The sequence below is a fragment of the Haliotis cracherodii genome, unplaced genomic scaffold (genome assembly GCF_022045235.1).
Source record: "Haliotis cracherodii isolate W230 unplaced genomic scaffold, xgHalCrac1.p SCAF_3, whole genome shotgun sequence".
NCBI classification, from domain to species: Eukaryota; Metazoa; Mollusca; class Gastropoda; order Lepetellida; family Haliotidae; genus Haliotis; species Haliotis cracherodii.
This window is the reverse complement of record NW_027266286.1, coordinates 1,295,552-1,321,802: the sequence shown is the minus strand read 5'-3', so window position 1 is coordinate 1,321,802 and position 26,251 is coordinate 1,295,552. Positions and strand designations below refer to the sequence as shown.

Genomic DNA, 26,251 nt, shown 5'->3' with positions numbered 1-26,251 from the left:
TCAGCTGAAAGTAATTAAGCTATCTGTGGTTATCTCCCTTGAACAGCTTTCCCACCAATTCTCACACATTTCTCCTGCTTACTTGCTGGTTTTAGTGACCATGTTACACATGGAGCTTAGACAAATGGCAAAGAGGGGAAACTTACTGAAGCCATACATCATTAAATTACATTTGTTGCCACTGCGTGAGTGAGTGAGTGAGTGAGTGAGTGAGTGAGAGTGAGTGAGTGAGAGTGAGTGAGTGAGTGATGAGGTGCTTATTAGAGTAGAGCACTTAATAGGGTAAATATGGTAAGCCGACTTGCATTTCACAATATTGCACTAGATTGATAGACTTGGTTAGCAGACACTAAATGTTGTTTGGACAATAAACGTGGACTAAGCAGTGTCCCCAGTACAAGCACCGTCAACACACAGCTGTACGAGTACATCCATGGTGAGACTAGTCAGGGATTAAGCAGTTTCCCCAGTACAAGCCCCATCAACACACAGCTGTACGAGTAAATCCATGGTGAGACTAGTCAGGGATTATTAATGTCACATGTATACTGGGCCCATAATGTTCCAGGAACCGAACTAAAGGTCATGGTTTGAAATTAAAGTTTTCTGTCCAAGATGAGTAAAATTCAGGAGGGACGAGTGACATTTCCTTTCCACTTATCCCAGAGATGTCACGATATGCTTACCTCACATATCGCGATACGCGAGTCATCATAACTAGTTTACATCATTTGTGTGTGAAATGTTCCACGTGCAATGATGTAGGTGACAAGAGGTTTAAAACTCATTTCTCTACATTTGCCCAAACTGACATCTGAAACAGTCAGTACCTGTACATTATTCATAAATTCCATGCCAGGATGAGTGAGTGACTGTTGATTTGTGGCAGTCTGTGACATTCCAGCTGTCCTGGCTTAAGGATCATTGGGCCTGAGCAAGGGACACCCGTGAATGTGGCTGACAGTGTTGGAACATTCCATGTTATACTCAACCACATCAAAGTCAACCAGGGATGAACACTTAACCATTTTCACACTCAACTGAAAATAAAGCCAAGTTTGGGCCAGTCATGTTTTGGCACAGATTGCATCTTGTAGAAATACCATCATGTTTGACCTTCATCATACTTACATGGTTGTAGAACCAGTACAAACTGAGTAATCATGGCAACACCTGGATTCAGGTCCGTCATGAAATGGTAACCATGACAACTGGAGCTGGGTACACCATCAAACTTCTTACACTGTGTAACCATGACAACTGCAGCTGGCACACCATAAACCTCCTTACACTGTGTAACCATGACAACTGCAGCTGGAGCACCATCAAACTCCTTAACTATGCAACCATGACAACTGCAGCTGGCACACCATCAAACACACATGGTCTGCACTGTGAGGTCTTCAGCCAGGAATCTGGTGCCGTGACATACACACACAATACACGATGACAGCTAGGGCCAGGATATCCGCTTCAACTTGCTTTTCTTGTTTGGCGTTTCTTCCAACACTGGCGAGTCAGGCGCCACCTGCAGGCAAATACAAATATAACTTGTAGAATGGGATGTGTGCGAAACATGACACCCTAATCTGTAACAATATAATCATATCACTGATATATCTCATTAAAATCATATCCTTGTTCTCACTCCCGCTGAACAAACGTCTGAGGACATCCCATCATGGAACATGTCAGAACAACCTTTCATCCGACCAATCAGAATGTCACTTACAAGATCATGCAACCTTGAAAAGGTTAACACAGGGTATTTACAGGTCCAGATCTATGCTTGGCGTACCAGGCGACTATGCTTGCCGTAAAAGGCGACTAACAGGATCGGGTGGTCCGGCTCACTGACTTGGTTGATGCATGTCATCGTATCTCAATTGCGAGGATCAATGCTCATGATGTCAATCACTGGATTGTCTGGTCCAAACTCGATTATTTACAGACCGCCGTCATATACCTGGAATATTGCTGAGTGCAGCATTAAACAACAAACAAACAAACAAATCAAATGCAACTGGAACAAATCTTACTCTACTACTTTTGAACACTGATCCAGTCCATGGAATCGGACTTGTATTAATATTACATTCCAGCTATGTTACCATGGTTACCTTGGTTTTATCATCCTGTACATCCTTCATTTCAACATCTCCATTCTCCTCCACCTTTGAGAGCTTCCCCTGACTCGGGGACTCTAAATGTTTGTTAATTAACTTAATAGTACTATTTCTACTTTGTTTCTTTTCTTCAGAATCTGATGTGGCAGACATTGTGATTTTCACAATCTTCTTGGACAGAGTGGAAACGTCTTGAGATGTTGACTTGGTTGGGGAAGCTGGCGTGGTGGACTTGGACCCTGACCCGAGTTTGATAACCTTCCTACTCGTATCAATACAAGATGGTGGCGGCTTCAGACGGTCACCGCCTCCCTTGCTGGGATCACTGAAGGATGTCAAGAAACGAGAAGACGAGGAATCTGACCCATCCATGTTCTGTTTTCTGAAATACAGGAGATTATGAACATAAATATTGTAATAGTCCGTAATGATATTTCCAGAACACAAGTGTGTATGATTTTACACTGCTTTTAGCAACATTCCAGTAATAATTGGGGACACCAGAAATGGGCTTCACACATTGGACCCATGTGGGGAATCGAACCCGGGTCTTCGACGCAACAAGCAAATGCTAAACCACTAGGCTATCCCACCAACCCTCCAGAACACAATTGGGAACAGGTACTTAAACATAACATATGACCAAAACATTGCTCTGGTTTGCAATATTTAAACTCTGGAACTCAACTCATCACTGACTGAACTCAACTCATCACTGACTGGACTCAACTCATCACTGACTGGACCAATCTCATCACAGACTGGACTCATCTCATCACTGACTGGACTCAACTCATCACTGGCTGGACTCAACTCATCACTGGCTGGACTCAACTCATCACTGCCTGGAACTCAACTCATCACTGACTGGACTCAACTCATCACTGACTGGGACTCAACTCTCCACGCAACATGACAAACTAATGACTGAAAACTGAACAGTGAATCATACATATGATAAGGCTTAAGCTTCTGTAACCATGGTTACCCAGGTAAGGAAACCAACAGAATCTCAGCTCAAGTTGACATAATATAAGCGGTGAGGGAAATAAGATTTAACATCACATCAGCAGTATTGCAGCAATATCGTGAAGATGTAACATAAGTAAGATGACATACTTTAGAGGAGGTTCATCCATGTCAGGTGCTGTGATGCGTCTCTTCTTGGCCATAAGGACCTGTTTCTTGGTGAGGTCACGTCCACGACGGTTCTGGCGGTAGCGGCGTTGGGGGAGTGGCAGGATGTACTTGTAGTAGAGCTGGAGGAGTTCTTCCTTGTCCAGACTCTGCAGGTCTGGGATCTGGATGTACCTCTGTACAACACATCATGACTCCATTACATCTGATTCAGGAGCAGCAACAGAGATTTACTGTCCATTTAACTTATTTGTCCTAAATGATCATACTCACTTTAACTTTGACCGTGTTGATCATGACACATATTAATACAAGGTTCAAACAGATATGGAACACTATAATTCAAGGCCTTTTCAAAGCTGTCAACTGTCATTGTTGGGTTGTTAGCCTTTGTCAATATTTTATTAGTGAGTGAGTGAGTTAGTTTTAGCAATATTCCAGCAATATAGGGGACACCAGAAAATGGGCTTCACACATTGTACCCATGTGGGGAATCGAACCCGGATCCTTGGCCTGGCACGTGAACGCTTCAACCACGACCCCACCACCCCCAATATTTTATTAAAACCAACATACTATACTATTATATTATTCTATAAAAAGCAGTATGACCATAATGCATTTTTCTACAAGATCTATTTTCAGTACTGATTAAAAAAAACTCACCGTTGTGTCGTCACTAGTCATGCTTATTCCTCCCTCGTTCCTCACTATTATCCACATTATCCTTACAGTGTTCCCTACCACACTTTTCTGTCACAAAAAAAACCTGACGAATTATTAAATACCATATCATTCATGCGTACTCGCGAGTTCGACGTCTGACGCCTGGAGCCGTTTTCATTTCGCGGCATATCGGCTCATCCCTCACCACTCGGTATCTTGTAGATTACAGAATGGGACGAGTGTGCCAAATGGCATCGGGATCATTTGTAAGTGTCCGTAGACTAGAGTCACGAGACACCATGCCTACCCGTAACCTTCGTAAGTGTCCGTCACCTATTCGACCCTTTTCGTTCAGTTCCGTAACGTTATAGGCATGCCTAGGTAAATTTGCACTAATTTTAACAGTGTGGGCGTAGCTCAGTCGGTTAGCTGTCAGGCTAACAATCCGAAGGTCGCGGGTTCGCGTCCGACGGATTCTCACAAAAACTGGTTGCTTGTCTTGAGACATGTGACCTACGGCAGAGATCGTCCTCACAAGAAGTTGTGGTACTGTATTCTAAAGGTGCTCCTGCATAAATTGTTCCTATACCTGCCTGACTATCTGGGAGATGATTTTAAGACTACTTACGTATTCCTTACTCATAACTCCTTGTAGATTCTAAAGTGATGGTTTTGCATTATTTCAACGTAATCCAGATGCTATGTGTGTCTACTTTTTTCGCGATTTTTCAATATTTAGAATGTCTGAATGCGTGCCGGTAACTTTGAAGATGGGCAGGCAACACTTATGGGTCACCTGCCCAACTGTCTTGTACCCTGAAAAGTGCACCTTTCCCCTAATTTGAATCTTAAAAGTGGGACTAAAGCGCAACTGGTAAACAAGGAAAAGTGGTAAATGCAGTACTCATTATTGTCAGTTGAGACGAACTAATTCTTGGTCCAACTTCATTCCGAGTTCTTGCTTACAACTGGATTGCTTAGGCCACATTAAGCAAGGTCGCCCGCCCATCTTCCTAGAAGATCGACGTTCGTGTATAAGCCCAAGACCTACATCTGACATGATCTCAGCCTACCCAGACTGATGCAATGTTTGGAAGGTGTGAGCCACACCGATCATGGCACATTTCTCGACACGCGTAACTTTTCATGTCTCCTTAACACAGAAGGATTGGCAAACGGAAAAGATAACTTAAAGATGCCATAAAAGCACAACCGCATATCTTCACCTGCTCAAGTATATACAGAAGTCCATCTTTCGTCAGTAATTCAGGATAAAGCCAGTCAATATCACCATGCTTCGTCTTTGAAGAAGACGCCATTTTGAAAGGTACATAGCGGAGTAAATGTATGCTTTTTTCTCATTAGTTAATACATGTAAACTCCCTGCCGGGATTCGGGGGCGTAAAAGGGTTCGGCAACCGATTAACATATGCCACTGCACCACATTGTTAGTGCTGTAGCGGAGTATGTATCGACTATGTTACTATGTATAGCATGTTTACGCATGAAGCTTCGATGAAGTGGTATCTTATGATGCAGTTGTTTGATGAAAGCAATTAGCTTTTAACTTGTTCATCGACAAAAAAGGTATTGTTCTACAGTCAGTAACATATATCTGCTTTTGTATCACATGACATTGTGAATGTTGGGAATTCAGCAGGTATAAACAACTTTCTCTAGCAGTCTCCAATGTAGATTCGCCTTCCGGAATAGGAAGTAGAATCTAAGTCAATAGGTGAAATATGCTGACGATCAGTTTTAGTACTTATGACTATCAAATAATATATTGTTATTAGAAATCTCCTTTGTAGTTTTAAATAGTGAGAAATGCCCGATAACAGCTCCAATGTGTTCATACGTTGCCCAACCGCTCTCACAGAGAGCAATATACAAGCTGATCAAGTCTTTGAAAGGCATTTAGAAGTGATACACATAAGGAAGAGAATTTATGGATGTCAACTTCTTTATTATGAAGAACACAACGCTTTGGAGTATATACTTACTCCTTCATCAGGTGAAAAATGCCATGAGGCAGAAAACAAATACATATATATAAAATTTACCTGTAATTTTAAGAACAACAAATGGAATAAGGTAACAAAGCTTGAACTTAACAAGGAAGTCAACAGATAATTGGCGCTGATAGGTGATTAGCAGTGGACAAATGGAAGCCAACACTAATCAGTAAACGTTGTGTTCCTCATAATAAAGAAGTTGACATCCATAAATTCTCTTCCTGAGAAGCTGCATGATGTATTGAGCAATGTATATACACAGCTATATGAATCATGACGTACACCCTCCCCTCTCAAATTCATGTTACGGTTCTCATACAAGTCAGCTCAGCAAATCTAACACCAACAATAAATGTCATACATTCTGCCATGCTGTGTCACAAATTCATAAAAGAAGCAAATCATGCATCGGCCAACAGTGGCCAATGGAAACATACATTTTGTCTCCGTATCATCACAGGAATACGTAGCTGTGACAAAAAGCAAAGAAAAAAATGTAGAGACATTATCTGCTTACGCACTGCCTTCCGCCTTGTAGGATACATCACTCAATATCTCTATTTCTTATTTGTGCAGCTATATATAAAGGTATTCCGGTGTTATTATGTTCATTCAGGCCTCAGTTTGTGTCTGGGTTGGTCACTGGCTTGGCCTGTAATAGTTCTCTATTGATCTCTGTGTCTGTGTAGCAGGGCGTGGAGTCATCCCACAGATGACATCCTTACCTTGTCTGCTTGCTGACAGGGTTAACCTCTTTGGTCATGTGGACAAGGCGTCCGACCTCTGGTCAGAAGGTCCGTGGTTGGTTCGAATCACATCACGGCACTCGTAAAGTTTTTGGCCGTTACATTGGCGCCCAACGTGGGGCTGAGCATGTTCATATTAAATTTGAGCAAGATAAGCCTCAGTACCATACTATGCGCCCCGAGACGTGCCTTCTGTTGACGGGGGAGTATGTATCAGGGCATGGAGTCATCCCACAGATGACATCCTTACCTTGTCAGCTTGCTGATGGGGTTAACATCTTTGGTCATGTAGACAAGGTGTCCGACCTCTGCTCGAATCCCATCAAGGGACTCGAAAATTTTATGGCCGCTACATCTGCATGATCAGTTCATGTTAATATGACAGCCACAGCTTCTGCTGGTCAGTCGGCATATATCTTTCCCCTCCTGACACCTAAGGGGGACATCGCCACTGCACTGATTACATAGGGCCAGCACAAGTTGTTCTCATGAACAAACCCTGTGAAGATCCGGGGTAGAATACGGTCTTCTGCAACCCTTGCTTGCCCTAAAAGGAGACTATGCTGGTCATAAGAGGCGACTAATGGGATGGGGTGGTCAGACTCGCTGACTTGGTTGATGCATGTCATCGTATCCCTTTTGCGTGGATCGATGCTCATGATATCAGTCACTGGATTGTCTGGTCCAGACTTGATTATTTACAGACCGTTGTCATATAGCTGGAATATTGCTGAGTGTGGCATTAAACAACAAACAAACAAACAAACAAACAAACAAACAAATCTTATGAAGGGATCATCATGTCCCCACAACTGGTTCCAGAAATTCCCTTGTGTCATGTTGTTTGGTAAATATTACCGCATATTGGAATTAGAGTTATTTCCCCTGGCCAAGCACGGCAGAACTTTGTGAAAATACAAGTGCATTTGGACCGCCATCTTTCACTTGGGTTGTGTGTTGAGTAACCCTGGGTACTCTCTTCAAATGCCGGACAAGGATCAGGCTGACATGGCATTGATAGATGCAAGGATGCTTTCTCACCCGTAAGGGAAACTTGTGAGTGCTACATTGAGTGTTTGGACCAGTTTATGGAGGGGAATTCCGTAGACAACCCAGAGAAACGTTTCTCAGTGTTGCAGGAGCCGAGCTATACAGGGTTTTAAGAAGCCTTCTCTTGTCTGATAAACCGTCAACAAGGACGTATGTAGAACTAGTCGCAGGTTGGAAAAATACTGCCCTAAGCCATTGCAATCGATGATTGCTGAGAGATACCAGTTTTGGAAATGAGACCAAGAAGTAGGGGAAGCTGTTGCAGTCTATGTTGTTGAGCGATGTCATTTGGCTAGCACGTGTGATGTCATTGCTTTTCAGAATGAAGTGCTTCCTGATAAACTTGTTTGTGGGTGAACAAGTGGATAGTGTAGACGATCGGGGTGACCTTGGAATAACTTAGGATTTGAATGGCCTTGACCTATTTTATGTATATTCAGCTGTAAATGCTGGGTCCAAAGCATGCCAAGCTACATATCTTCTTGAAAACCAATCACTCAAAATTGACATGGACACAGGAGCTGTTGTTTCCTTTACTCCAGAAGCATTCTACAGAGAAGCGTTCACAAAGTTGGACCTTTCACATGCTAACCAACAGCTGGAGTTAGATCCGGACGCACAAGTCTTCCTTACCATTAATACACGCTGTGGATTGTACAAGGTAAAGATGTATGGAGTTCCCACTGCACCTGCCATATTCCCAAAGACGATGGACCAGATTTTACAGGGTAAAGAGTGTGTTATGTGTAACTTGGATGATATCCTGATACGAGGAATAGAAAAGGCTGATCACGATCGTATCATAGAGACATTCACGAGCCACCTGGAGAGCTATGGTGTTCAACTCATGAGGTTGAAATGTGAGTTAAAGGTACCTCGCGTTACTGAGCTGGGACTCAAGGCATTCACTACTTAGGATGAGGACTCAGCTTTGAAGGATGACTCTTCTCCAAGTAACCACAGTGATATCTCAGATTATGGTTAGGGTGAACTACTATGGTAGTGTTTTAGAAAACCTGTCAATAAAATTGGCGCCACTGTACAAGTTACTGAAAGAAGAACTGTTGTTATGGTTAAAAGCATGTCAGCTGTAAGTACCCATCTTCCTGAGGCAAGTGAGTTAATTGACTATAAAAGTCCAGTTTCCACCCTTGCCGAACTAGGCTGGACTTCCTTGACTCGATCGTAGCGCCACTTGTGGCTATTACGAGTTATGTCCCTTCCATGCCTCTCCTATGGACCAATAAGATTCAACCTCTCGTAACACTTGCATTTTCTTCAAACAAAATGGCGGCGCCCAGTCAATACGATCTGATCGATAATCAAGATCTATGTTGTGATAAAACAAGTCTTATATAGCGAAGTGCATCAAATCATGTGAGCATCTTGATTAAAAACATGAAAAGATTTAGAAAAGATCTGTTGACAACGCACATGCTTTGCAAATTCTGCAATCGACCGAAAACTGCATGACAGTTTATGAACCGGATTTGGATTTTGTTGGGCAATTTTGTTTAAACTATGCATAGACTCGTTAGTCCAGCCAAAATGTAACTCCATTATACCAGCCTAATTTGGCAAGGTTGGAAACTAGACTTTTATAGTCAGTTAACTCTCTTTCCTCGGGAATATGTGTGAACACTGACTGGAGCAGAACTTGTGCCATTCAGGTCACACAGCAGGATTTAGGTCTTTTCTTTTTATGTGTACATGGATTTGTCTGGACCTACTCAGAGGCTGATACTCGACCCCGAGTCTGCAGAAGGTGTCAGTTACAAATTTAAAACCTCACTCACTCACTCGCTCACTCACTCACTCACTCGTAGCCTAGTGGTTAATGTGGTTCCTCGTCACACCGAAGACCCGGTTCGATTCCCCACATGGGTACAATGTGTGAAGCCCATTTCTGGTGTCCCCCGCTGTAATAATGCTGGAATATTGCTGAAAGCTGTGTAAAACCAAACTCACACATTGTTTCTTGGCACACTATAAGGAATGTTTGTTTGACACCCGTTGTCTCGTTCTTCATGCACAGTGCAGCACTGGTGAACTTCATTATTTGGTGTCTGAAAAGGATCATTCATTTCCTCTTTGCCTGACCTGGCTTGTTTGTCAGAAGCAGCTTGTAGGTACAGGGCTTCTAGTAGGGAAACATGGTCGTGCAGGAAACACAGAGGGACAAGGCTCTATGGTGCAAGTCTGGGTCAAGACATTGGCACTACAAACTGAGGGGAATTGGTAACTGCTAGATTGATAAAAATAATACCATGTGTTAAAGCAGAGAGATGAAATTTGTTTTATGACTTGATAGAAACTTTATAGGACTGCTCAAATTCCAAATGTATTTAATTGCAATAGGACTATAGTACATAGTACATACTACAGACTCTACATAGTACATACTACAGACTCTACATACTACATACTACAGACTCTACATACTACATACTACAGACTCTACATACTACATTCTACAGTCTACATACTACAGTCTACATACTACATACTACAGACTCTACATACTACATACTACAGTCTACATACTACATACTACAGACTCTACATACTACAGAGTCTACATACTACAGTCTACATACTACAGACTCTACATACTACAGAGTCTACATACTACATACTACAGAGTCTACATACTACATACTACAGTCTACATACTACAGTCTACATACTACATACTACAGACTCTACATACTACAGTCTACATACTACATACTACAGACTCTACATAGTACATACTACAGACTCTACATAGTACATACTACAGACTCTACATAGTACATACTACAGACTCTACATAGTACATACTACAGACTTTACATACTACATACTACAGACTCTACATAGTACATACTACAGACTCTTCATACTACAGACTCTTCATACTACAGATTCTACATAGTACATACTACAGACTTTACATACTACATATTACAGACTCTACATAGTACATACTACAGACTCTACATACTACATACTACAGACTCTACATAGTACATACTACAGACTCTACATACTACAGACTCTTCATACTACAGATTCTACATACTACAGAGTCTACATAGTACATACTACAGACTCTACATACTACATATTACAGACTCTACATAGTACATACTACAGACTCTACATAGTACAGACTCTACATACAACAGATTCTACATACTACAGAGTCTACATAGTACATACTACAGACTCTACATACTACATACTACAGAGTCTACATACTACATACTACAGACTCTACATAGTACATACTACAGACTCTACATAGTACATACTACAGATTCTACATACTACAGAGTCTACATAGTACATACTACAGACTCTACATACTACATATTACAGACTTTACATAGTACATACTACAGACTCTACATAGTACAGACTCTACATACAACAGATTCTACATACTACAGAGTCTACATAGTACATACTACAGACTCTACATACTACATACTACAGAGTCTACATACTACATACTACAGACTCTACATAGTACATACTACAGACTCTACATAGTACATACTACAGATTCTACATACTACAGATTCTACATACTACATACTACAGAGTCTACATACTACATACTACAGACTCTACATAGTACATACTACAGACTCTACATACTACAGACTCTACATGCTACATACTACAGACTCTACATAGTACATACTACAGACTCTACATACTACATACTACAGACTCTACATAGTACATACTACAGAGTCTACATAGTACATACTACAGACTCTACATACTACAGACTCTACATAGTACATACTACAGACTCTACATAGTACATACTACAGATTCTACATACTACAGACTCTACATGGTACATACTACAGACTCTACATACTACATACTACAGACTCTACATACAACAGACTCTACACTCTACATACTACAGACTCTACATACTACATACTACAGAGTCTACATACTACATACTACAGTCTACATAGTACATACTACAGACTCAACATATTACATACTACAGACTCTACATAGTACATACTACAGTCTACATAGTACATACTACAGACTCTACATACTACATACTACAGACTCTACATACAACAGACTCTACATAGTACATACTACAGACTCTACATACTACAGTCTACATACTACATACTACAGACTCTACATACTACATACTACAGACTCTACATACAACAGACTCTACATACTACATACTACAGATTCTACATACTACAGTCTACATACTACATACTACAGACTCTACATACTACATACTACAGAGTCTACATACTACATACTACAGACTCTACATACTACATACTACAGACTCTACATAGTACAGACTCTACATACTACATACTACAGACTCTACATAGTACAGACTCTACATACTACATACTACAGACTCTACATAGTACATACTACAGTCTACATAGTACATACTACAGACTCTACATACTACAGACTCTACATAGTACATACTACAGTCTACATAGTGCATACTACAGACTCTACATACTACATACTACAGACTCTACATACTACAGACTCTACATACTACATACTACAGACTCTACATAGTACAGACTCTACATACTACATACTACAGACTCTACATAGTACAGACTCTACATACTACATACTACAGAGTCTACATAGTACATACTACAGTCTACATAGTACATACTACAGACTCTACATACTACATACTACAGACTCTACATAGTACATACTACAGTCTACATAGTACATACTACAAACTCTACATACTACAGACTCTACATACTACATACTACAGACTCTACATAGTACAGACTCTACATACTACATACTACAGACTCTACATAGTACAGACTCTACATACTACATACTACAGAGTCTACATAGTACATACTACAGTCTACATAGTACATACTACAGACTCTACATACTACATACTACAGACTCTACATAGTACATACTACAGTCTACATAGTACATACTACAGACTCTACATACTACATACTACAGACTACATACTACATACTACATACTACAGTGTACATACTACATACTACAGACTCTACATACTACATACTACAGAGTCTACATACTACAGTCTACATACTACATACTACAGACTCTACATACTACATACTACAGAGTCTACATACTACAGACTCTACATACTACATACTACAGACTCTACATACTACATACTACAGTCTACATACTACAGACTCTACATACTACATACTACAGACTCTACATACTACAGACTCTACATACTACAGACTCTACATACTACATACTACAGACTCTACATATTACAAACTCTACATACTACAGACTCTACATACAACAGACTCTACACTCTACATACTACAGATTCTACATACTACAGAGTCTACATACTACATACTACAGACTCTACATACTACAGACTCTACATACTACATACTACAGACTCTACATACTACAGATTCTACATACTACAGAGTCTACATACTACAGACTCTACATACAACAGACTCTACATACAACAAACTCTACATACTACATACTACAGACTCTACATACTACATACTACAGACTCTACATACTACAGATTCTACATACTACAGAGTCTACATACTACATACTATAGAGTCTACATACTACATACTACAGACTCTACATACTACAGATTCTACATACAATAGACTCTACATACTACCTGACCTTTGTCAGCTTCATGTGGGAGGAGAGCTAAAAGTGATATTAGATATTTACCACTGTAGTGAAACCCACAAGCACGGATATGCTGCTGACCAGCCTAGAAACACAATACGAGTGATTCTGGGATTCGAACCCATGATACCATATTCACTCTATTAAGCACCCCGCCCCATTAAGTGCCCCCTGTCCAACTTTTACACCAATCTGTAAGTGATCATTATAAGTCCCTCTTGCTAAACTTGGAACTCGATATGACTGACTAAGGGTATACAATAGCCTTGTAGTTATTATCACAAACGTTTCAGTTTCATTTGAAGCATGTTTGTTCTTTACGGCTTAATGACAGACAACAAATTTAACACATTTCTTACGGTTTTAATAAAAGCGCAGGACGCTTATTACAGTGAATATGGTAATGGGTGTCTTGCGTGCCTAAGGGACGCAACTCTGCACAGCAAATTGCAGCACCACTGACTGGGCCACTCGTGCCCTCTGTAGGATGAGGAAGATGTGTACTGATGGCTGTAATCACGTCTGCTTCAGCTAGGGCAACATGGGTGTCTTCTCTACGTGTGTGATTGCCCTCGATCTCACAACAAGCGTCAGCTTCAAGAAGAAAGTTGAGATAAAGAAGAAGATACTGGACAACGGGGGCATTGTTTCTTTCATCGTCACAAAAAAGGTACTGTCCTGGCTGGACATAAACAAAAATAGACTTGATGGAATTCTGGGTAGTATGATGGAGCCAACAAGTTGACTTAAAGATTGGAAACATTAACATATATGTACATATATTTATTTCATCAAAGTTGATCTAAAACTCTTCAAGAATTTTTATAAAATTATCAGGCCATGTACCATACTTTCTGGAGTGTAGTGCGTACCCGAGCATAAGGCATAATTAAAAGTATCAAGTGGATAATGCGCTTATTAGTAAGTGTCATATTTTCTTATGTGCATATTTTTATATAATATATTTGCTAATCAACTGTGCAATATGAATTTCCCTTCAAGTCTTATCTTCATAATCTTGTCTTATCTAAAACATCTGGACTTGATTGCAAACTAAGTAATTACTTTCAGTGTGGTTGCAGATGTTATCTCTGTTGTAGCAGATTTTTTACATTTTCTGTTAAATTACAATATTCCTTCTTACTTGACGCAGACAACCCATGTCGTTGGAAATGATCCAGAGAAGTTTGATGTGTCATCAAAATGTAGGATGGCTGTCAAATACCACATTCCAGTTGTCTCCCCTGAGTATGTGTCAGACGCCATTAAACATGGCAAACTGCCTCTCACTGACGAGTACATCATTGGAGGGAGGAGCAAGACATCGGATTTCAAGTCAGGGAAAATTACAGGTTAAAATTATTCCATTGTCCATTGAATCAACTAGCATGAGTGACCAGAAAGCTTTAGTCACCAAAACTTTATTCTGAAGTGAGGCCATCTTTCTATCTCTCGTGTCACTGGGGTGATGGGGTAGTCTGGTGGTTAAAGCGTTTGCTCATCATGCTGAAGTCCCGGGTTTGATTCCCCAGAGGGGTATAATGTGTGAAGCCCATTTCTGGTGTCCCCCACCGTGATATGGCTGGAATATTGCTAAAAGCGCTGTAAAACCAGACTCTCTCACGCTTGTCACTAATATACACTCATGAGTGTAAATTTATAAGACACCTATTTTTAACATCATGTTATTTGAATTAGACTTAAAACAAAGTTGTGGAAGCAAATGAGATAGAATACCCTGGACAGTTGATGATGCTCTGTGTGTAGTCACTGAGTTGAATAAATGTAAATCGAAGTTTAGATTACTAGAAATGATGATGTTTGTATTTTAGTGTTGTAAATATGGATGTTAACCCTTGATTCCAGCGCTCCAGCCAAAGACTGAGCAGAGGAAGAAGACCAAGTCCATCTTTGGCATCAAGGGGGTTAAAGTATGGCAGTATGGGGACAACAAGGCGCCGTTCTTTGATGAAGACAAATATGAAGTTGCAAAACATGCCGTGTTTGAAGTAAGCAAGATGATGATTATGTTCTTCTTCTGGGATGTGGGTCTGTTGTTAGTCAAGTACCAGTGATCAAATGAGACCGTGAATAACTCTCAGTTGTCAGATAAGCCCAACTCTGTGTATGAAATTTGTGCCAACTCTACCATTGCCTGATATTGAAGTCCCAACCATTGCCTGATATTGAAGCCCCTACCATTGCCCGATAAGTGATATTGAAGCCCCTACCATTGCCTGATATTGAAGCCCCTACCATTGCCTGATATTGAAGCCCCTACCATTGCCTGATATTGAAGCCCCTACCAATGCCTGATATTGAAGCCCCTACCATTGCCTGATATTGAAGCCCCTACCATTGCCTGATATTGAAGCCTCTACCATTGCCTGATGTTGAAGCCCCTACTATTACCTGATAAGTGATATTGAAGCCCCTACCATTGCCTGATATTAAAGCCCCTACCATTGCCTGATGTTGACTCACATCAGTAGTTTCCTTGACTCACATCAGTAGTTTCCTTGACTCACATCAGTAGTTTCCTTGACTCACTTCAGTAGTTTCCTTGACTCACATCAGTAGTTTCCTTGACTCACATCAGTAGTTTCCTTGACTCACATCAGTAGTTTCCTTGACTCACTTCAGTAGTTTCCTTGACTCACTTCAGTAGTTTCCTTGACTCACATCAGTAGTTTCCTTGACTCACATCAGTAGTTTCCTTGACTCACTTCAGTAGTTTCCTTGACTCACTTCAGTAGTTTCCTTGACTCACATTAGTAGTTTCCTTGACTCACATCAGTAGTTTCCTTGACTCACATCAGTAGTTTCCTTGACTCACATTAGTAGTTTCCTTGACTCACTTCAGTAGTTTCCTTGACTCACTTCAGTAGTTTCCTTGACTCACATCAGTAGTTTCTTTGACTCACATTAGTAGTTTCTTCCCACATTAATTTGACAATCCACTCACAACACAGACATGATCAGCATGAAACTTAATCCCCTCACTCACACACTCCCTCCCGGTCACCATCCTATGTTGTCCTATGTTGTCCAATCTTGTCCTATGTTGTCCAATCTTGTCCTATGTTGTCCAATCTTGTTCTGTGTTGTCCCATCTTGTCCTATGTTGTCCAATCTTGTCCTATGTTGTCCAATCTTGTCCTATGTTGTCCAATCTTGTCCTATGTTGTCCCATGATGTCTCATGTTGTTCAATCTTGTTCAGGGCTATGATAAGAAGATGGAGATGACTACTTTCTATGTGCTGGAGATCCACGTGACTGACTCCCAGCACCAGAACAAGGACGCGGAGGACCCCTGCTTCAGGGTGTACACACACTACGGCAGCCTCAAGGATGCACAGGTGACCACTTGTAACATGCATGAGGGTCAAGTCGTGTTTCTAGTTGATGTGGAGAAAACGTGTGCCAAAGTGACATTTGTTATCCATTACTGTATGAAGATGTGGGGTTTTACACAAAAGGACACTCTCTTAACAGGTAGTAGTTAAAAATAGATTGGAATAGGCCATTAAAAGATCTTGTGAGACATTAGAGTAACTATCATATCTTGCTATGAGTGTGTGTGTGGTGTTAACTTTGTGGTTCTAAATATGTCCTCATTCATTTCATTTCTAGTGGGAATGTTTTATGGGCTGTGAACATTTCCAGACATGTCATTGTGTTATGTCTGTTTTCAGGAAGGGTATAACTGCTGTAGAGAATGTAGGTACGCCAAAACATCGGAGGAAATTCTGGCCATATTTGGTAATGTCTACAAGGAGCAGACACAGCCAAGCAAGAAGATGGCTGCCATTACCGGGAGGAAAGTCGCCAGGAATATTGGCTCTCCAAAACTGCAAAAGGTGAAATACCTCACACCAACATAAACAGTGAGGAATATATGTTGACATTAACAACAAGAAAACTAACAAGTAAAATGTATTTTGACATTAATTACCGACATAAGAAGCGCCCAAGGCGCTCCAACCAAGAAGTACTGGTAATCAGCAGGTAAAGTTGGGTGCTTATTGGAGTGGGGGCACTTATTACGTTGAATACGGTAATACAAAACTGAACGAAAATGAATCTTTTTGACAATAACAATAATAACATCTGCAAAGGAGAATATATTTTGACATTAAACACTCAGAGTAGTACATGTCTTGTCTACGAATGTATTCATCAGGACTCATCAAACATGTTGGGAGCGCCATGATGAATTCTGCATTTTGTATAAATACAACTTGTTTCTTTGTGATGGTTGAGGTGAATGTCTGTTTTCATCACACTGTTCCAGATTTTGGCAGAGTTACCTTCGGAAAGTAATGACCTTGACCCTGATGTGGCTGACCTTGTTGAACATGTGTGGCGTGAGGTTGCAGGGGAGATAACTGAGGTCATCACAGCACCAGTAGACAAAGTGAAGATGGACCAGGTAAGACTCCAGACTTGAAGTTCTATCATAGTGACATATCTGTTTATGTCTTCTATTATTTGCTTACAATGATTTCAACGAGTTCAACATTACCCAGTGCTCGGACAATAGTTCTAGTTACTTACCCAGTCGCTGGAGAAACATTTTAATGCATATTTTGTTTCATGTTTTCATGGAGAAAATCCATCCAGTGCAGTTGTGCAGTAGGTTTTAGAAGAAAAGAATTAATTCTGTTGCCAAACATTAATATGGATATAGTGACATCGCCTCTGACCTTGAAGGGAATCTAGCTACTACAAACATCCCCCTGTAGGCTTCATGTTCAAGTAATACTTTGGGTGAAGAGTTGCTTCCCTTCGTTGTGATGGATCCACTGATAGTGGGTTTGAATTTCAGATTTGTTTCGGGAATTCTCTTGCTCAAGGTGCATTAACAAACAGATCAGGTAGATAGAGGGCAGGATGGGATGAAATTAGACATTGAAACAGGATGCTTTCAATGAGAGCAGGTTGCCAAAGAAACAGTATGGTGCTAATGAAATCTGGTAGGGGTCCAAAGAAATGGGGTACCAATGAAATGGGGTGAGGTGCCAAAGAAATAGGGCCAAAAAAGTGGGGTGTCTAAGACATGGTAAAGATATGGGGTAGGTGCCAAGGAAACTGAAAGAAGTTGGGGAGCAATAGGGTGCTGATGAGACCTACTTACCTTCTGCTGTGTCCTGGGAGAAGTAATCAGCCATGTTGTCCCTGTTGCAGCTGGAGAAGGCGGAGGCCATCTTGATGCAGATCCAGGAGAGTCTGACGGCCAACAAGACTGACCGGCTCCACTCCCTGAAGAGCGACTTCTACGAAGCCCTGCCGCACCGACACCCGGAACAAGATGTCAGCAAACAGTGGGTGGCGACCAAACTCGACCTGTGTCAGGTGGGTAACTTCACTCTCAGTCTGACTGTGTGGGGTACCTGGTATGGTTTTACGCCTCTATTAGCAATATTTCAGCAATATCACGGCAGGGGACACAAGAAATGGGCTTCACCTGGGTCAGTGTCATGAGAGAACGCTTTAACCACTAGGCTATCCTACCGCGCTGTACCTGGTGTGTGAGTTGGTGCATGTTGCACATTGCTGCATGGTTTGTTTGTTATTTAATGTCCACACTCAGCAATATTCCAGCTGTTTGACATCAATCAATAAGTAATCAAATCTGAAACAGACAATCTGGTGACTGACATGAGCATTGATCTATGCAATGGGATGACATGCATCAATGTGTAAAACTGGTTGACTGGTTTGCTTGCATGTCATTATGATCCGACAACTTGGATTGTTGCTCATAATATCAGTCACTGGTTTTTCTGGTCCAGACCTGATTATTTACAGGCCTGTCATATAGCTGGAGTATTGAGTATGGAGTACATATGGAGTATGTTTGACCCTTCGACCATGGCAGATAAAGTTAGCAAATAGGTCTGCACTTCCAATAGTATCCATGGCGACGGCCATGCAACACACTCTATGCATTATGCGAACATGACTTTACAGGCAAACCATGTGCTGTTTGTGGGATCATGCAGATATGTATTCCTCACAAATATGAAGGAACATAAAGTATACTACTCATAAGAAGTTAAGGACCCCCTGATGCAATGGAAGATTAACTATCGTAATATGAGAGAATCGGTTGGCTCTTTACTTCTTTTGAGTAGTATATTTTGTGGAGAACTTATTTACTGTTAAATAATGTGGCAACAGACTAAACTCAATTTTGTTGCTTAATAATTTGTGAAGAAACATTTGTGTTGGACAGATGTTAGTCATTTTGCAGATAAATGATCATTGAGCCCATACAAAAACACTTTCCTATTGGTGAGGGGCGCACGGGTGGCCCAGTCGTCTCAGGTGCCGCAATTCGCTGTGCAGAGTTGCGTCTCTTGGTCATGCCAGAAACCTATCATTGTGGGTTCGAATTCCTGTTCGCCCCGGTTATGTTTCTAGGTTTGTCATCACCATACCTTGCTCGTGGGTTTCACCGAAGTGGTAAACGTCTGAGACCTGCATCACTTCTGGCTTTCCTCCCACATTAAGCTGACACGCCGTGATATAACTGGACCAATGTTAAAAGCGTTGTTAAACCTAACTCACTCACTCACTCCCCCCCCTATTGGTGATTATTCATTGATGTTTCCAGTTGATCCGTGACATGATCTCCGTGAGTGAGGCCACCAACTGGTCAACTAGAAGCAGCGCTGAGGCCAAGTACCGAGCCCTGCGATGCAACATCGACCACCTCAAGTCACATGACCCTCAACACAAGTTGGTGCGGGACCTTGTTGAATCATCTTTGGAAGGGTAAGCATCACAAGCTGTTATTTCAGCTGAGTCACTGGTCTGTGAGTGTGCTGCAATCTGCTTGAAAAAATAGGTAGGGTCACAGGAATAATAATCACAGTAAATAATCTGATGGTCGTAACTCCCATACTTTAACATAGGCTTACAATAGTTGTAGCGCTAAGATCGCTTTGTGCAAGTGGGCCCAGGATTGACATCATTGGTCGTCTCTAAGAACAAGAATAGTCACTCTTACGAGAAACATAGTCGCCAGTTGCCGAGAGAGAGAGAGAGAGAGAGAGCAGTGAAAAATAACAGATGACTTTTGTATTTTAACAGATTCAATTGATATTAGGTTATGCAGTATCAATTGACATTAGGTTATGCTAACGTTTTTGGTTCTAATATTTCCAGGCCTCGAAAAGTAAAAACAACCTGCAAATATGAAACCACATAATGTTTACCTGTGAAATCCACGTAATCAGCCACGCCAGACATTGTAACCACCCACTTCTCGGCTCTAATAAGTCAGCTCTTGTAGGAAGGCATTGGAACAGATCTGGCCCAGAATTCCCAGGGGTCACACCTTACTTTGAAAACACGGAAATATTCATTACTAGCATGAAATGCATGTTTCGTTCTGAGCTAAGTAAAAGTTGATGGAACTGTTGCATGTATTTGTCAGGATTTGATTGTTATTTTAGTTCGATGTTCTTGTGAGAATGATGTCCTTGTTTTGTCAGAGATGTCAAGATGGAGGTCAAGGCTGTGTATGAGGTGCAACGCCCCATCGAAGAAACCAACTTCCGCCACGATATTGATCCAAAACGGCTCCTGTTCCACGCATCCAAGCCAGAAAACTTTGTGGGAATATTATCACGGTTGGTTTTATTGAAGTAAAATGACGGAATTATTCAAATAACTATTGCCACTATCTTGAGTGTTATTGTGTTTGTGGTGTTCAACTGTCAGTGTGTTCCTGTTTTCAGAGGTTTGTTGTTGCCGAAGGTGGTAGTGGAGCACTATGGGGGTCAGAGGTCAGATGCCGGGATGCTGGGAGCCGGACTCTACTTTGCCAGCGCTGCAAGGTAGGCTCTGGAGAGAACATTGTTGATTCCCTGTTGCCCAACATAATGTTATATAGTTTGGTCACCTGAAGTGTGCCTAAGATTACCTTTTATGGTTAGCTCACCTGGTTGAATGTGCCTAAGATAACCTTTTATGGTTAGCTCACCTGGTTGAATGTGCCTAAGATAACCTTTTATGGTTAGCTCACCTGGTTGAATGTGTCTAAGATTACCTTTTTTGGTTAGCTCACCTGGTTGAATGTGACCAAGATTACTTTTATGGTTAGCTCACCTGGTGAAACGTGCCCAAGATTACCTTTTATGGTTAGTTAACCTGGTGAAATGTGACCAAGATAACCTTTTATGGCTAGCTCACCTGGTTGAATGTGCCCAAGATAACCTTTTATGGTTAGCTCACCTGGTGAAACGTGCCCAAGATAATGTTTATAGTAAGTTCACCTGGTGAAAAATGTCCAAGATGATGTTATTTCAGTTACTTAGTGAAATATTAATGTTATATAGTTAGCTCACCTGGTGAAATGTTGATGTTATATAGTTAGTTCACCTTGTGAAATGTTGATGTTATTTAAATAGTTCACCTGGTGAAATGTTGATGTTATATAGTTAGCTCACCTGGCCCTGTTGTTGCAGTACCAGTGCCCAGTACTCCCGCGAGAGCAAGACGAAGGGCACGAGGCTGATGCTGGTGGCTGACGTTGCTCTGGGCAGGTGTAAGGAGCTGTACCACCATGACAAGACCATCAAGTGTGCCCCTGAGGGGTATGACAGTGTCCATGGTGTCAAGGACACTCCGAACACTCCGTCAGAGTTTAGGGTAGGAAGTTGACAGTCTTTGTGTCAGGCTGCTGTTTGACTGTTGATGAGTGTGTCAGGCTGCTCTTTGACTGTTTGACTGTTGATGAGTGTATCTGGATGATGTTTGACTACGTGTGAATGAGCCAGGCTGATGTTTGACTGTGTCGACTGACGTTTGACTGCTTTTGACTTCCAGGCTGATGTTTGACTGAACTTTGCAGATGTTTGATTATGTTTGACTAAGCCAGATTGATGTTTGACTGCATTTTACTGAGCCAGGCTGATGTTTAACTGAGCCATGTAGATGTTTGAATGAGTCAGACTGATGTTTGACTGCGTTTGACTGAGCCAGACTGATGTTTGACTGCGTTTAACTAAGCCAGACTGATGTTTAACTGCATTTGACTGAGTTAGACTGATGTTTGACTGTGTTGACTGATGTTTGACTGCGTTTGACTTCCAGGCTGATGTTTGACTTAGCCCTGCAGATGTTTGACTATGTTTGACTGAGCCAGGCTGATGTTTGACCATGTTTGACTGAGCCAGACTGATGTTTGACTGAGACAGACTGATGTTTGATAATGTCGACTGGCTGGCTTCCAGGCTGATGTTTGACTATGTTTGACTTCCAGGCTGATGTTTGACTGAACCAGGCTGATGTTTGACAGTGTCAACAGATTTTTGAGTATGTTTGGCTGTGTCAACTGATTTTTGACTATGTTTGACTGTGTTGACTGATGTTTGACTGTGTCAGGCTGATGTTTGACCGTGTCGACTGATGTTTGACTGTTTTACTGCCAGGCTGATGAGTATGCTGTGTACAGCGTCAACCAGCAGCGTCTGAGATACCTGGTGGAGTTCAGCGTGGAGGGGGACCAGGTTCGAGACGTGAGCCTGGCAGACAGCCAGCAGGACATGGAGCAGACGATGCTGGCAGACATGATACAGGACAACTTGGGTATGTATGTCAGGTCCTCGTCTCAGTTATCCCTAACACCTGTGAACCCACTCAGATACCTTTGTCTTTTGGTCATTGTATGGAGGGCTACAACTGTATGTTGTTACTGTGTACAATCTGTGTTCTCATGGGGCCGCTACCAGTCGCAGGGGGCACGGGTGGCACAGTTGTCGAAGGCACCGTAATTCGCTGTGCAGAGTTGCGTCCCTTGGGCATGCCAGAAACCTTTGATTGTGGGTTCAAATTCCGGTTCGCCCCAATTATGTTTCTAGGTTTGTCAACACCATATCTGTGCTCATGGGTTTCATCGAAGTGGTAAACGTCCCAGACCTGCATCAATACTCCCACGCTGTGATATAACTGGAAATCTGTTAAAGTGGCATTAAACCCAACTCACTCACTCACTCACTCACTCTACCAGTTTCTACAGCTGTCCATCAATATGCTCCTCATCTCATCAGTTCTTATTGTTCTATATTCACTGTGTTCCCTATATTCACTGTGTTCCCTATATTCACTGTGTGTTCCCTATATTCACCATGTTCCCTATATTCACTGTGTTCCCTATATTCACCATGTTCCCTATATTCACCATGTTCCCTATATTCACTGTGTTCCCTATATTCACCATGTTCCCTATATTCACCATGTTCCCTATATTCACTGTGTTCCCTATATTCACTGTGTTCCCTATATTCACTGTGTTCCCTATATTCACTGTGTTCCCTATATTAACTGTGTTCCCTATATTCACCATGTTCCCTATATTCACTGTGTTCCCTATATTCACTTTTTTCCCTATATTCACTGTGTTCCCTATATTAACTGTGTTCCCTATATTCACTGTGTTCCCTATATTCACTGTGTTCCCTATATTCACTGTGTTCCCTATATTCACTGTGTTCCCTATATTCACCGTGTTCTCTATATTCACTGTGTTCCCTATATTCACTGTGTGTTCCCTATATTCACCGTGTTCCCTATATTCACCGTGTTCCCTATATTCACTGTGTTACCTATATTCACTGTGTTCCCTATATTAACTGTGTTCCCTATATTCACCATGTTCCCTATATTCACCATGTTCCCTATATTCACTGTGTTCCCTATATTAAGTGTGTTCCCTATATTCACTGTGTTCCCTATATTCACCATGTTCCCTATATTCACCATGTTCCCTATATTCACTGTGTTCCCTATATTCACCGTGTTCCCTATATTCACCATGTTCCCTATATTCACCATGTTCCCTATATTCACCGTGTTCCCTATATTCACCGTGTTCCCTATATTCACTGTGTTCCCTATATTCACTGTGTTCCCTATATTCACCATGTTCCCTATATTCACCGTGTTCCCTATATTCACTGTGTTCCCTATATTCACCGTGTTCCCTATATTCACTGTGTTCCCTATATTCACCATGTTCCCTATATTCACTGTGTTCCCTATATTCACTGTGTTCCCTATATTCACTGTGTTCCCTATATTCACCATGTTCCCTATATTCACCGTGTTCCCTATATTCACTGTGTTCCCTATATTCACTGTGTTCCCTATATTCACTGTGTTCCCTATATTCACCATGTTCCCTATATTCACCATGTTCCCTATATTCACTGTGTTCCCTATATTCACTGTGTTCCCTATATTCACTGTGTTCCCTATATTCACCATGTTCCCTATATTCACTGTGTTCCCTATATTCACCGTGTTCCCTATATTCCCTATTCCTGCCACAGATTTGTCTGACGTGCTGGGTGTGGAGGACCCCCTGTCGAAGGTGGAGGCAGGTCTGGTGTCCGAGGGCAACAAGATGGCCGTGGAGCTGGTAGGGGTTCACATCCGCGCCAAACTGGTGGATCTGGCTGCACAGGTGGGGTACACAGATTGTTTATAATAAGTCCCACGACTACAGGAAGACTACCATCCCATACTGTAAATACCTACATCAATCACCATGTGTCTAATAAGTCCCACGAATACAGGACGACTACCATCCCATACTGTAAATACCTACATCAATCACCATGTGTCTGAACACTGCATGAATGTAGAACTTGTGTCATTGGCAAGATGACATTTGCTTGATATTCCAGAATACAGCATGAATTTCTTTTATAAGGACATTGTAGTTTACAATATTTTATTGTGATGCACACCCCCCATGCTTGGGTTTCAGGAAGAAATGCTGGTACTTATAATGCTCAGTCAAAGACAACATGATATTGCTTCAGGTGAATCAACTGGAGATGAGGAACTGGAACATTGCTTGTCAATCTTCCACATAAGTATCACTGGACACAATGAAATACAATGATGTTTGTATTCCTGTTTCTGTGGGATTCTTTTAATATGCGGAGATTAATGAGTGTAATTGTCTTGTAAAACAAGGCACAACCAAAAATGGTATACCTATACTTTTTAGGCCCAATTTTCCTTATTACCGAGTGTTGTAAGATCTTTATAAAGGACTGTGTGACTCCAACTGACGTGTAGTGGAACTTTTCTGCAGGTGATAGTGCTCCAAGAGTATTTCAACAACAGCGACACTGCTGTGGAGGCCAAGTATGTGTTTCCCCTGGACGACATGGCGGCTGTGTGTGGGTTCGAAGCCTTCATCAATGACAAGCACATCGTGGGCGAGGTCAAAGAGAAGGAGCAGGCTCACAAAGAGTACAAGAAGGCTGTCAGTGAAGGTCATGGGGCCTATTTGATGGACAGGGATGAGGAGACGCCGGTAAGTTAGAGGTGAAGGTCATCAGTGAAGGTCATGGGCTATCTGATGGACAGGGATATAAGTTAGAGGTGAAGGTCATCAGTGAAGGTCATGGGGCTTATCTGATGGACAGGGATGTAAGTTAGAGGTGAAGGTCATCAGTGAAGGTCATGGGCCTAAATGATTGACAGGGATTAAGAGATTCTGTATTGTATGGCTTCTTGAAAGGTTGTTAAGCATATTGATATTACTGAAGTCAGAAGAAAGCAGTTTCTAGAAGTATGTTTCATATTTCAGGATGTGTTCACAGTGAGTGTGGGCAACCTTCCTCCTAGTGCACATGTACTCATCAAGATTACTTACGTAGCTGAGCTACAGGTTGAAGCAGAACTTATCAGCTTCCGGTTGCCAGGCAGCGTGGCGCCATGGAAACAAGACTCTGCTGCTGATGAAATCACTCAGGTATCTATGGATCTGAA

The 26,251-nt window shown here is 41.5% G+C and overlaps 2 protein-coding genes across 2 annotated transcripts in view; one reads left to right on the top strand and one right to left on the bottom strand.

The window, feature by feature from the left end:
* Nucleotides 1-273: 273 nt before the first annotated feature.
* On the bottom strand, nt 274-5,248 carry LOC139474953 (ashwin-like). Its single transcript, XM_071258154.1, has 5 exons — nt 5,156-5,248; nt 3,246-3,439; nt 2,121-2,508; nt 1,283-1,528; nt 274-1,234 (listed from the first exon to the last, which is right to left on the bottom strand). Exons 1-4 carry the CDS (start codon nt 5,246-5,248, stop codon nt 1,454-1,456), a joined length of 750 nt encoding a protein of 249 aa, XP_071114255.1. The 3' UTR covers nt 274-1,234; nt 1,283-1,453.
* A 182-nt stretch (nt 5,249-5,430) lies between these two features.
* LOC139474099 (protein mono-ADP-ribosyltransferase PARP4-like) overlaps nt 5,431-26,251 on the top strand; it is a 57,032-nt gene continuing 36,211 nt past the window's right edge. Inside the window, exons 1-16 of the mRNA XM_071256967.1 lie at nt 5,431-5,516; nt 13,984-14,122; nt 14,606-14,804; nt 15,319-15,461; nt 16,675-16,812; nt 17,149-17,313; nt 17,748-17,885; nt 18,641-18,808; nt 20,073-20,233; nt 20,956-21,093; nt 21,202-21,300; nt 21,931-22,114; nt 22,897-23,053; nt 24,796-24,929; nt 25,569-25,793; nt 26,070-26,234. Coding sequence (XP_071113068.1) covers nt 13,994-14,122; nt 14,606-14,804; nt 15,319-15,461; nt 16,675-16,812; nt 17,149-17,313; nt 17,748-17,885; nt 18,641-18,808; nt 20,073-20,233; nt 20,956-21,093; nt 21,202-21,300; nt 21,931-22,114; nt 22,897-23,053; nt 24,796-24,929; nt 25,569-25,793; nt 26,070-26,234 — 2,343 coding nt within the window. The 5' untranslated portion in view covers nt 5,431-5,516; nt 13,984-13,993. The remainder of the gene's footprint in view (nt 5,517-13,983; nt 14,123-14,605; nt 14,805-15,318; nt 15,462-16,674; nt 16,813-17,148; nt 17,314-17,747; nt 17,886-18,640; nt 18,809-20,072; nt 20,234-20,955; nt 21,094-21,201; nt 21,301-21,930; nt 22,115-22,896; nt 23,054-24,795; nt 24,930-25,568; nt 25,794-26,069; nt 26,235-26,251) is intronic.

Excerpts from the sequence above, each read along its gene's own strand:
- LOC139474953 (XM_071258154.1), bottom strand. The coding sequence starts at position 5,248 with ATGGCGTCTTCTTCAAAGACGAAGCATGGTGATATTGACTGGCTTTAT. Across the intron at positions 2,509-3,245 it reads ATGGATGAACCTCCTCTAAA|AAAACAGAACATGGATGGGT; the intron begins GTATGTCATCTT and ends CCTGTATTTCAG. Across the intron at positions 1,529-2,120 it reads TACAGGATGATAAAACCAAG|GTGGCGCCTGACTCGCCAGT; the intron begins GTAACCATGGTA and ends ATTTGCCTGCAG.